Source organism: Hemicordylus capensis, chromosome 5, assembly GCF_027244095.1.
Source record: "Hemicordylus capensis ecotype Gifberg chromosome 5, rHemCap1.1.pri, whole genome shotgun sequence".
NCBI lineage: Eukaryota > Metazoa > Chordata > Lepidosauria > Squamata > Cordylidae > Hemicordylus > Hemicordylus capensis.
This window is the reverse complement of record NC_069661.1, coordinates 131,643,101-131,656,536: the sequence shown is the minus strand read 5'-3', so window position 1 is coordinate 131,656,536 and position 13,436 is coordinate 131,643,101. Positions and strand designations below refer to the sequence as shown.

Here is a 13,436-nt window from a genome sequence, read left to right as displayed (position 1 = left end):
GCTTCTTTCCTCATTTCCCCACACTACATATCTACACTCTAGACACCCACTTTATTAATAAGGTAGTGAATGCAAAATAAATTATGCAAAATAAGAGTAATTTTCACTGTCCTAGGATTCCAGACAAATGGCAATACACAAATGTAAATAAATAAAATGATCCAAGTTCCCTCCCTGGCATCTCCAAGATAGGGCTGAGAGAGACTCCTGCCTGCAACCTTGGAGAAGCCGCTGCCAATCTGTGTAGACAATACTGAGCTAGATGGACCTATGGTCTGACTCAATATATGGCAGCTTCCTATGTAAGATGGGGGTTGGGGGAGAGACATCTCCTGTTGGATGGTCAAAAAGACTAGAGAATTGACTCCCAACATTCTGCTGGCACCATATTTAGTTACACTGACTGTGCCCAAATATCAGTGGGCTTTTTCTAGGGACCATTTTAATGCCCCCCTGTTGGTCCTATTAGAAGGCAGATATAAAAATATCCCTGTTCTACAGTGTTGTTGCCCTTGTGGATCAGGAGCAATTGACTCAGTTGGCCGTGTTCTTCTTTATTGTGTTTTTTAATGATGATTTGCACCATGAACTAATTTTGCTCATGCTAAATGATCCTCCAGGTCAATCAGATGAATTTTATATTTGGTTTCTTTGAATGGATACAAGGTTAGCAATATTTCTTATAATGTAGCTAAATTTTATATTTTAGCCTCTATATCACAGCATGTAATAGTACTTCTTCCCTAAAGGGGAAGTATTTTGGAAAACTGTTAAATTTCCCAGGCTGCTGTATCTATTGGTTTTTTAAAAAAACCAAAACAAAACATATGTATACTGGTCAATGACCATAATAAAGATCTGACTCACTTGACTAGGGAGTTTTAGTGAGTGAGCCTTAAATGTGTCCCTCCACATGGCACCACCTAACTTCTCTCTGGGTTCATGGAAATACACTGGGCCTGATCGGATTTCACTACCACTTTCAGCTGTCTCTTACAAGGCTTAGAACATTAATAAACTGTGTAGTGGTATGCTTTATTTCATAACAGGTCTGGGAACGGTTGAAGCATGGAAGAAGCAGGTGGCATGTGCACACTAATTTGTGGGTAACTCCATTAAGGCAACCTCAAATAACACTAACTATAAAAATAATATTTGAGGGTTCTACTTTCAACTTTTGCAATGTGTGACTGCCCACGCTGAAGATATCTGCTTTGCTGATCCACATTAGGAAAAGTTTATTGATGCAACTATGAAATGTTTCCTTAAAAGACAAAACATTATACACAGAACATGTCCAAAATCACTAACCAGGAAGAGATCCAGAGAGAGAGCTTGGGTGAGGCACATAGCCCAGAGGTACAGAAGCTGGTCCATGCACCACATAGTCATTGGTCATTGTTTCTCCATCTCCTTTCATGCGTGGGCACAACAGCTTCTGGCAAGCAAAATACACAGTTGCAACCACAAAAACTGTGAGAAACACACCAATGACAGAGCCTATAGCACTGGTGGCTTGCGGGGCTGGTTCCTCTGTTGTGTCTACAAATAAGGAGAAAAATCAAGAGATATCAAATCTGCTGTGCTGATTATAGGAGTCTAGTCCTAGAACTCTCTCTAAACATTCTTTACTTGGATGCTACAACATACCACTAATAGGATGTGGAGGATATGGGGAGATACTGGCTCCCAGCATTGCTGAGGTAGGAGGAATGAGATGGGAATAACTTAACTGGAGAGAGAGGTTTGAGAGGGGGCAGATTGGGAGAGCTAGTAATAGCTAGATGAGGAAAGTCAGAGTTGGTGTATGTTGCTTTGGCCACTGGGATGCTGACAAAAAGGTTTCACTGCATGAATGGTTCTCATCGAAAAAGCATCTATGCCCTTTTGTGTACTAGGAAGATTTAGCAGGAAGTTCTGTGCAATAGCAGCAAACTACATAGTAAATTACAGTGAGGGAGTGAAGAACCTGCCACAGTGATGTGATTTGGGGTGGCATTCCCATGGCCAAAATTATGTTCATTCTATTATTTGTCATGCAGGGAATCTATTGAATGCTGGCATCATTAGCAGCTTCAGCTAGCTAACTACAGTTTTATGCTTACATGTATTAACCTTTCAATTACCTCTGTCAAAAGCTAGAGAAGTAGAGGCAAAAATAGTTGTTGCAGCATAATGTTTTATTTACATATTTATACTTACAGCATCCTTGTTCATCGGAGCTGTCAGTACAGTCTAAGTTGTGGTCACATTTCTTGTTTTTCCCTATGCACTGTCCACTGGCACATCGGAACTGGTCTGATAAACAAAGCACTGGGGGAGAGCAAACACAAACTCATGATTATTCAACACCAGAAACAACATAAATAAGTCAAATAAGCAGCATAAAAATGAACTACTAAGGATAGGTAGACACTAATAGCAAAGATTACATGTATAGGGTTTTATAGCAGGAAGCAAATGAAGGGTCAGGTATTAAATACTTAAACAACATGCAAATTGGAGCGCCCTGGAGGGCAACTGTTTTTAGCAATGGTACACTCAATGCAGAGGGAGGATTGTGAAGATCCTTATCCCAGTTCAAGATTTTTGCCAGCAATCACAGAAACCATTCCCTGCCCCACTTCACAAGCAAGAGGACTGGGCGGGGGAGAGATAAACAGATCTCTGGACATCAGAAAGATTAGTTCCTTCTTTCATATGCCTAGGTTTCCCTCTCTCAATTCCCCCAGACTTTTCAGAAAACTTACAGGGAAAGGAGGAGGAAGGTTGGTAACTGGAAGAAGCTAGATGGTACTCTTCTCAAGTCAAGATCTCACATAGCTTTCTAAGAATCTTTCATTATTTAAATGAAAGTCTCTAGCCCCTACATCTGTGCTTCAAAGTGGGTGAGCAATGTTTGTTGAAGCCTCAGAAACCAGAGTGTTGGCTGAAAAAGACTCCCAGTGGTCAGGGTGCTTTGGTGCCCTGCACTTGCTCTTCTCAATGATGAGCAAAACCAGATCCTTGGTGAATAAAATGGTAAAACTTCAAAATAAGACACTTTGCATTTCACTTGATTTGCATGATTTATCAAGGTTGCACAAATCTGTTTCTCTTAGTGCAGAAACAGGATTTCCTGGATACAGAAATATTTCCTCTTTTGTACAGATTACACTCAGTGCTAGCAGTAATCTACTAGAAAAGACAATTCAGCAAACAGGTTTTAACTGTGTGAAACTAAAAGAATGTGTGTTAAAAGTGAGAAGTCTTCCCCCTTTCATCCCTACATCTGTTCCCACCCTAAATCTATCATTGCCATGGGTAGGAAATTCTAATACCTTTGCAGTTCTTCTCATCTGAGCTGTCCTGGCAATTTGCCTCTCCATTACACTGAAGGATGCTGTCTATGCACTGCCCACTCTCACACTGAAACTGGGAGTCTGAGCACACAGGGCAGTTCTTTTCATCACTGGCATCTTCACATTCAGTGTATCCATCACAGCGCCAAGCTACAGGAATGCAGTCAATCTCTCCAGTGAAACACGTGAAGTGTTGCGGGGAGCATGTTGGAGGTTCTGTTACAAAAAATGTTTTCAGAAGGATAGAACCATGGAGTAAGTAAATGTCTGAACAGGTGGCATATTCCCATAAACTCCTATTTATGGAAAACAGAAACTAGCTTAGTTTGAGCTGGAATAAGTCCGCAAGTTTATTTTGTACTAGTTGTGCACTGATGGACAAACCACCTCTGCCTCTCCCCACTGCAGTGACTGAACAACCGTTATGTTGATGAAGTGTAGCCAAATTAAGCTGTGGGGTCTACACAGCAGATCAAATTCATCTCAGCATCTACATGGACTCATGAACAATATCCACCTTAGAGGCTTTTTAAAAAAAACCATAAATAAATCACAACCTACAGCACTGATAATGGGCTATTTGTTTGTTATTTTCTCCCCTGGGATTGTCTCTGAGGAGATACAGAGAATGAGCATAAAGCTCATATACTCACATCGTCTCTTCATGGATACTGTTTTTAAAATACTGCAGTTAAAGAAGGAAAGGGGAATTCCTTCCAGAAGGGAGGGCACAATTCCACGGCCTAAGGCAAGGTTGTAACATCTGTGCACATACCCTCCTTTCAGCTCCTTTCATTTACAGAGGAAAAATCCACAAGCCAATTGCTGTGTTTCCTTGAAAGAGATGGATCGCACTCTGTGCTATAGAGCTACATAAACATGGGTATGAACTGAAAGCCATCAGCCATTACTCCTGTGTCAGTTCGAGGGGAGGGGGCATGAACAAGTGCAATGCTGTATGACTACTGAACAGTATTCAGTGATACTCTACTGAGTATCTAAATGCAGTGATCAATAGCGATCAGGGCAAAACGTGGGATGTTGTGAACATTTCCTCTCATAAAACATATACCCACAATGCTTTGCTGGGGATTCATGGGAAGAGGGAGTACTGTGTCTAATCGGCTGAAGAGCATTTCCCCCCTTAGCAGCTCTAGTTATTCACCTCACTAGGACTAAATTCTACATTAAACTCTACCATATACAGGAAGAAATAAGAATACCTTACACCACTTCTTATAACTACTCAATTTTGAATTCTGTTGAGTCTCCTAGAGACAGCCACAGAGAAGGGTCCCACTAACCACCCTTAGACAGACTTTGTGCCATCGTAACAGCCATGGGGATTCATGCATTGATCTTAGCCGCAAGATATAGTGGGTGGAGAACATAAGAATAGCCTGGATGGAACAGACAAATGTCCATCTAATCCAGTATTAGATTTCCAACATTGGTCACCAAGGTGGTGTTGAAGCACATAAGTCAGAAATGGCTTTCTGCAACATCTAGTATTCAGAGATATATTTTCTCTGTGTATAGAGCAATAGTCAGCTATCATACTTAACAGCTGTTTAGACCAATCCTTCATGAATTTGTTCAATTCTTTTAAAGAGCAATCTAATTGATGGCCATCACTGTGTCTTGTGATAGTAAATTCCATATGTGCGTTAGGCATTGCTTGAAACATTTCCATTTGACAGCTTTGAATCTACTTGCCACTCAACTGAAATGGGGGCGGGGGGAGGGAATTCCCTCACTCTTGTAACCTCTGCAAGGATCTAAGCCATTTAGCATCAATATCATGACAGAAGAATTTTCAAGCATCTCAAAAAGGACTATGCCCTGTTTCCTTCCTAGTTCTGCTAACATAATACTGAGCCCCTTATATTAAGTTTCTCTTGGACAAAAAGAACCCTGCTTTTAGTGCTATCCATTTGTGTTCATGAAGACATTTTATGTTTCAGTGTTGTATAAATAATTCTATTTGAAAATATTCAAAGCCATTTAATGTACAGCAGATGACTGCACTCTGACTCAGTGTCTAGTTATGCATTTTCTCCAATTGTGTCCAGTCAGGCTTGTTTTAGAGATGTTTTTTCTTCCACTTCTTATAGACAACTACTGCTATCTAATGCAGCTGTTCACACTTACTGTAGTTAACATGGACTAGAGTTATTACTGATTCTATGGAGAATAAATGCACTCCATATGTAAATGCCTTTTCTTCTAACACCACAAAGCACAAGTGGACAATTTTTTGCCTTTTACTGGATGGCTAGGAAAAACTTGCCTGGATCATGTTAGGGCTTATTCCAGCATGAAACCGCCTTGTATGCAGCCTTAAGTGCTATGGCAAGTTTCATCTAATTCATAAAGAATAGCAGAGTTCACATAGGGTATAAAACATCAAATCCCTCCCACTTCCTCATTACATCAATAAGATCCAATGATACAGAGGAAACACTGGCTAACATCCTGATTAAGGCAGAGAGGATGTGCCATGTGCAAGGCTTCCAGAGTTTAGCAGCATGGGACACACAGAGTGGGGGGACAATTTTCACCAATATCTGCTTCTGCAGGAAATGTTCTACACTCTCCAAAAATATGTTCTGAGGGCTACACAATACTCAGGGATGTATTTTCGGAGGGCACAGGGCATTTATGAGGGAGAAAGGGATAGATAAAAACCATACCCTCACCGCCACACTCACCCTGCACACTCCATGTGATAGAGCTTTGGAAGCCGCCTGCAGTATGGGAACATCTCCCCAACACACTGCTGCTGCTTTAGTCACTCACTAAAATACTCTCTAAAAAGAAATCTAGCCTCAAACTAATGGGAATTGTTTGCACACCAGTCTTGGGTCTTGCTTTACATATGCCATAAAGAATTTAAATTACAAATATTTGGAACCCAGAGGAACAAACCACATATGCTGTTGTAAGATCATCTCTGGATTTTATTTCACCTTTCTTGTGGGTATGCACTCTTCTGCTAAAATTAAAAGCAGCACTTCCATGAAGAGAAGAAGCTTTCTGCTAGTGGAAGGGCATCCTTGGATCCAAATCATAATATCAGAAGCTATTGCACAACATTGGCTTATTTGGGCCATGCTCCGTTTCAGAGTCATCGACTGTGGTCAGGAAAATGGTGCCATCTTTAAAAAAAATTTAAAAAGCCTTACCTCCACAAGAAAGTTCATTTTGAAGCAGGACAAGGTGCACTGGGCAGGAACAACGTGTGGTTCCATCACCTTTCACAATACAAATGTGGGAGCAGCCACCATTTTCTTGTGAGCATGGGTGTTTTTCTGCAAAGCAAATAAGAAGGGAACCCACAGTTTTTAAAATCAAAGTCAGCTTACATCAGCAATTTTTCAACTCTGTCCCAAAGAGCCCTGGGGAAGTTTGTCTGGAAGTCAGTGCACACTCTTTGTTACAATTTGGAAACATTTTTTTTTAAAGGAACAATTACTTGACCAGAAAGATCCGTATTTTCATTGCAGGAAATCATACAGAGCTGAATTACAGAAGGTTCCAACAGCAACAGTAATCATATGGTGCCTAAACAACTTTACTGATCCAACATATTATTGGGCGGGGGGGGGGGAGAATCCCTCCCACCCAGTTCTTCAATTTTTTTGTAGACCTTCACATCTGTACAAAGGAATAAAGATGAAGGAGAGACCAAGGGTTGTATCTGAACCTTACCTTTGGCAAGTGGAAGAACTTCCAATCCCTTTCTTGCTCCAGATTCCTATATTCCCTGAAAATCCATTCCTGAGGGTTAGCAGACCCTCAAGATGCAGGATAGCATATGGAACAGGGAGTTGCCGAAGGAAAGGGGGTCTGCTCATGGAATACAGGGTTTGGATGCAACTGCATGTCTTTTTAAGAGTTATTTCATAATATGTGCTTTGTAACTGAAAGCCAACATATGTTTTAAGTCCAAGGCAATGTACACAGGTGCTTTACATAGTCTCCTATCAGGCACTGAGTAAGACAGAGACCAGTTTAGCTTAAGCAAGGTTGCTGTATTGTGTACTTTCAGACCATGCCTTGGACTTGAGGAAGCAAGCAAGCAGGTGTGATGTGCAAGACTCACCCATTAGGAATTGTTTATTTTCCTGAAATTGCTCAACTGGGCTTCAAATAATGAGAAAAGTATTTTATGAGAAGCAGCAATGACCTATGAATGTCCTGAACCATTCATTCACTCAATCAATCATCTTTATTGCAGTCAAAGACCAACACAGGATATAATGCAGATGCAGTGAAATAGAAGATCATGTAGCAATAAGATCATATTATGCTAAAATTATTATAATCTGAATTATCATGAAATAGTTACAACTAAATTACTAAATTTTCATATGCTATAGAGGAGAGGAAAGCTGGTCTTGTGGTAGCAAGCATGACTTGTCCCCTTAGCTAAGCAGGGCCTGCCCTGGTTACATTTGAATGGGAGACCACATGTGAGCACTATAAGATATTCCCCTTAGGGGATGGAGCTGCTCCGGGAATAGCAGAAATTTTCAAGTTCCCACAAGGCTTCTCCAAGACAATTTATTATTTATCTGATTTATATACCGCCCTTCCAAAAATGACTCAGGGTGGTTTACATGTAGGTTTTGTGTAGACAATACGGAGCTAGTATTGTCTGCACAATGGTCTGACTCAGTATATGGCAGCTTCCTATATTCCTATACAGCTATAGCCTGAATAGCTATTAAAGTAGAATAAAATTAAAATAGCTATTTTAAGAGCTATAAAAAAGCTCTTCTGCATAGTGTTGCATGTACTTACTGTACTCCTTCGTGTTGAGTTCTTTAACAGCATGTATATCACTGAGCTGAGCAATACGAGCTTGCACTTTCATACGTCCTTCTCGACCAGTCATATCAATTTTTTCAATCATCTGTTGATGCTTATCTATCCAGTAGAGCCAGTTTTCAAATACAGTCAGTCCTACAGGTTGTAAGATGTTGGAATCTTCTATAACTATCCGATTGGCACCTTTATAAAGAAATTTTAAAAATGCAACTGAACAACTGAAAAATAGCCAGGACACTTTTCATGAATCGATTTTATATTTATCTCATATATTGAGGTACACACTGCATTTTTGTTGTTGTTGGAAACTGGACCTTAATTACATGTACTTACAGTTAATCTGGTAGCCACCTAATGGCTAAGCAGGGAAATTAGTTGACTAGCAAGCCAGAGGTTGCCGGTTCGAATCCCAGCTGGTATGTTTCCCAGACTATGAGAAACACTTATATCGGCAGCAGCGATATAGAAAGATGCAGAAAGGCATCAATCATCTCATAATGTGAAGGAGCTGGCAATAGTAAACCCCTCCTGTATTCTACCAAAGACAACGACAGGGCTCTGTGTTCGCCAGGAGTCAACACTGACTCGATGGCACACTTTACCTTTACAGTTAATCTGACACTCTCATATGTAGCTTCAGAAAACTCAGCATTATAGAATGTTGTGCTGCTTTGATACAAAGTCAGTGCTATAAATTTACTTGTCATCCTGTTACTGTTTTCAGGGGTGGGGTAAGTCCAAAGTGCAATAATGTGACATCACAGGATTTTATGTACTCAACCAGGGCTGCACAACTTCAGCCTACTGATGTTGTTGTTCTACAACTCCCAACCTCTCACTCCCAACATCCCTGGTCACTGTGGCTGGGGATGATGGGAGTTGTAGTCTACCAACGTATGGAACTCTAAAGTTGTGCACCCCATACTAGACTTTACAGCGGAGAAAATACGGGACTGCTGCAGTAAGTGGAACCTTCACACATCTTAATACCACCCTAAATATACACTGAGTTTGCTAAAGAGGTATTGTCTGCAGATGCTTGTTTAATTTTAACCCTAAAGGCAAAGCTGCACCTTTCTCTTGCAATCGTTTTACCACAAGCACAGTTTAAAAAATACATTGCAGAGAAAATTAACTAATTATATCTGAACATTCACACTTCAAGTACAGGCCAAAAAAAAGCAGCAGACATATTTTTAAAACATGAGCATGTGAAAGCATAACCAGGGAACAACATTTTATTCCAATAAAGAGCGTCCCAGCTACTATCACTTTCAGGTATTTCTAAACAGAAAGCAGTGTCTAAAATAGGTAGGACTGCAACACTATGAACATTAGTTACCTGATTAATTGGGCACTGTCTCCCCCCCGCCCCATGCAGTTTGTGTGCATGGAGCCACACTCACAGCTCCCAACTGGCTCCCTACCTCAGAAAAGGCTGGGTAGAAACAAACCAACCACTAGCAAGACTGTCATGCATGTACATAGGGTGCACATGTGGGAAAAGCCTCTACACACTTTCACCCATTGTTAGGGCCACTTTAGCAGTTTCTACTTTGGCACCTCCATCAATGAATCCCCCCAGCTGCAAAGCCAAAATGCCAAGTGTTCCCCATCCTCAAATGAGCAGCCTGGCAAGCCTCTTCCCCATCAATTTCTGAGGATGGAGGGCATTCAGCACCTCACCTTTAATAAAGCTTGTATAATCTGCTGTTGAAAAGGAGCGGGGAGAACTACAATTCCCATCTAAAATAATATAATGCAATCTGTATAGTATTGCAGCAGAGACCTGTAGCTGCGAATGTTTTATTACACCAATAAAGATAGAGTAGGTGATAGCTGTTAATTTCTTTGAGAGGAGTATCAACCAACTTCAGAACCCATTGTAGCTTTAATGTGGAGATCAGAATACAGAGTGGTGTTAACCCTCACACCAATATTAGGGGATACGAAAATTGTCTCAATCTCTCAGTCTCATCCCCACTTGTAATATCAGGCTATTAACAGTTGATTGTATTACAGGGTTGTGACATCATTTTTCAATGGAAATGTATCATGTATTCACAAACCCATTTGTATAACTATAATTAACTGCTCTACTAAACCTCTGATTATTGACAAACATTTCTTTAATCAAGTGACATCCCTACAGATAAGAAAAGGAGTGATAGAAAGAATTGACTTTAAAGGTACTCTACGAAGTCTTAGAGAAAATACCAGAAAAACGCATGAAACATTCTGCACACTCATTCTGCTGTAATATAAAGAGAAAAGCACAGACTGGAGTATGAGGAGGAAAACATGTTCCTTCTATGCAATTTAAGGAATATTTTCAAACACAACACTGATTGCTTTTGGAAAAAAAGGTGAAAAGAATGTTTTTGCTTGTCACCTAGTCATTAGAAAGCAAAAAGACTTTATTCTACCTGAGAGGTCACTGCTTTCAATTCTCCGGAGATCAGAATCCGCCCAGAAGAGCTTTCCCAATTGGCTGTCAATTGCCAAAGCTACAGGCTTACTCAGTCCACTGGAAAAGAGTACCTCACGTTCAGTTCCATCTAATGCTGCCCTTTCTATTTTGGGAGGAGACCTCTCTTGGAGATTGGTAAAATACATATACCTGTAAAAAAAACACCACCACAAAAAACACACCAACACAAAGTTAAAATGTATTTCATTTGCTAAAAATTCTTCCTTCTCCTCATTCCATTAAACACTGAAGAGTCACATCTTTGTGACTGAATTGTTCAAATATGAGCACACTGGGAGGTGAGGCCCATTGTTGACCAGGTGAATTAGTTTTGTGTAGATTAGAAACCGTTGTACAAAGGCTTTGCCACTACGATGCAGAAACAATATGCTAAGCAGACTCCCACCCTGCACCAAAACCTTAAGCACAGCATCCCTCCAGTGGCTGTTACTGGTATCTGCCTTATGTTTCTTTTTAGACTGTGAGCCCTTTGGGGACAGGGAGCCATCTTATTTAGGTGTTAGTTATTTTTCTGTGTAAACCACTTTGTAAACGTTGGTTGAAGAGAGATATAAAAATATTCATAGCAGAGGCTGTGTATTCTGCACATTTGAAAGTACTCTTCAAAAATGAAGAATGGTACGTACAGTAGAACCTTGTTATCTGCTGATTCATTATCCGCGCATTTGCGGATCCACTGTTGGGTAAAAGACACCCGAACTTGGCATACCCGAACTTGGCATTACACTTGGCATACCCGAACTTGGCATTACATAATACCCGAACTTGGCATTACACTGTTGGGTAAAAGACACCCGAACTTGGGGAAAAGGACAAAATACATGTTGACCTCACGTATCCACAGGTCAGGATGGCAGGAAATGACCACGGAGGTCATTTCTGGCTGCCATTTTGTTTCTCAGAGCCACAATATGGCACCATTTAAGGAGAAAAAAAGAGAAATCGACAATTTTGGGGTTATTTAGGGACATTCTGGGGCACAGCACAACTCATGGGGAGCAGCAAAGCATAGTAAGGAGCTCCCCACCCCAGTGTTTCCCCATGAAATTTGTCCATTTCTGACCATTCTCAGCCAACCAGGAACCTAACCTCCACAAACCCATTGACTTCAGTGCCTCAATATTCGTGTTTTCCATATCCATGGCTGCAGCCAGGAATGGAATTCCCATGAATATCGATGTCATCCTGTATTTAGTCAAATGTTATAGATATGCTATCATTAACATTACTACCTTTGAATCAAAGACATTTGTAGCAATAGCAATTAATTGTGTAATAATGTTATTTTAAAATACTGCAAAGGTCCCCTGCAACTTTAAAGCTCTCTGACTCCTCTGGCAGGGAAAACAGGAACCGATGGGGAAATTGTTCAGTCATTCATTGGTAGTTCTGGTCACATTTGAAAAAGAAGCAATTCCTTCCAGAGGATTAAGAGTCTAATGAAAAAAAATGTAGCCCGGAAAAGCCTCAAGCACACTTTGACAGTCCACCATGGACAGACTAGAGCTGGGATGACATCTTGTGTGAGGGAGTGGGGGTGGGGGTGGGGGTAGGAAACTGCCATAAAATCAGGATGGAAGACAGACAAGACAATATAGAACACACTGGAATGCAATGGGATGGCAACAATATCTAAATTCTCTGTAAGTGAAAAAAGGAGCCAACTCCACGTAAAGGAAAAATGGAGGAATCCTGTACAGAACACAGCTAGGTGTGGAAGCAACTATGAAGTACTCTCTGGTATCCCATTTTCTAAAGCAAATAGGTGGAGTCTGACTAGCACTCTTTGATGAACTGTCTAAACATTTCATCAAAGAGTGCTAGTCTTACCTAAAGCCCTATTCACACATTATTTTCAAAATACATACAATGTGTGTACATTGTATGCACACACAGATTTGCATTCACTTACAGTATTATTATTACAGTATTATTATTACTTACAGTATAATTATTCATAAATTATATTGAACATACAGTTATATATTGTACTGTGCATCTGAGCTGGTCTATACCCAGTTCACTTTATAGTGAATGCACGTACAGTTATTTAGACTATGCAGATGTGTGAGCCACCTAATGGTGCAGCGGGGAAGTAATCTGCCTAGGGAGCAAGAGGTTGCTGTTTCGAATTCCCGCTGGAATGTATCCCAGACTATGGGAAACACCTATGTCGGGCAGCAGTGATATAGGAAGATGCTGAAAGGCATTGTTTCATATTGTGCAGGAGATAGCAATGGTAAACCCCTCCTGTATTCTACCAAAGACGACAGGGCTCTGTGGGAGCCAGGAGTCGACACCAACCCGACAGCAGTGGTCACTCCCTAAGACATCCACTCTTTCATATACATGATTAATTACATAGCAAGCCCAAGGAATCTCTCTAAAACAGTGATTATAAACTGGGGGGCACACAAATCCCTATGTGTTTCAAAGTCTTATCGGAGATATGTGGAGCCCTCTCACCTCTACACTATTTATCGCCACACTGTGCCTTTGGTTCCCAGCACTCCTCTTGCGCCAGACAACAAGAAATCCTCTCCAGTATCAGATAGCATCCCTCTCCCCACCTCTCCTAAGTGCTCAGGCTCAGCCCAACCCCTCCTTCAGCCTGACAGACTCAGCAGCCAGGGAAATGCTCTTGCTGAGCAGCAGCAAGCACTGTCTCACTGCTGAGTTTGCAAGTCAGGCTGAGGGAGGGTGGGCTATGCCTGAGCAGCACTTAGCCAGCCAGCCACAAGGGGGAGGGGGAGAGAGAGGTGGGGCAGGGG

At 41.1% G+C, this 13,436-nt stretch overlaps 1 protein-coding gene across 8 annotated transcripts in view; it reads right to left on the bottom strand.

Annotated features, from left to right (window-relative positions):
• LRP6 (LDL receptor related protein 6) overlaps positions 1-13,436 on the bottom strand; it is a 147,104-nt gene that overhangs the window by 9,243 nt on the left and 124,425 nt on the right. For 7 of the 8 annotated variants that reach the window (XM_053254806.1, XM_053254805.1, XM_053254810.1 and 4 more), the window contains 6 exons: positions 10,601-10,794; positions 8,148-8,357; positions 6,527-6,652; positions 3,321-3,557; positions 2,203-2,313; positions 1,312-1,542 (listed from right to left, as the gene is read on the bottom strand). In XM_053254806.1, the coding sequence (XP_053110781.1) occupies positions 1,312-1,542; positions 2,203-2,313; positions 3,321-3,557; positions 6,527-6,652; positions 8,148-8,357; positions 10,601-10,794 (1,109 nt within the window). The remainder of the gene's footprint in view (positions 1-1,311; positions 1,543-2,202; positions 2,314-3,320; positions 3,558-6,526; positions 6,653-8,147; positions 8,358-10,600; positions 10,795-13,436) is intronic. The other variant, XM_053254808.1, reaches the window with a different exon arrangement.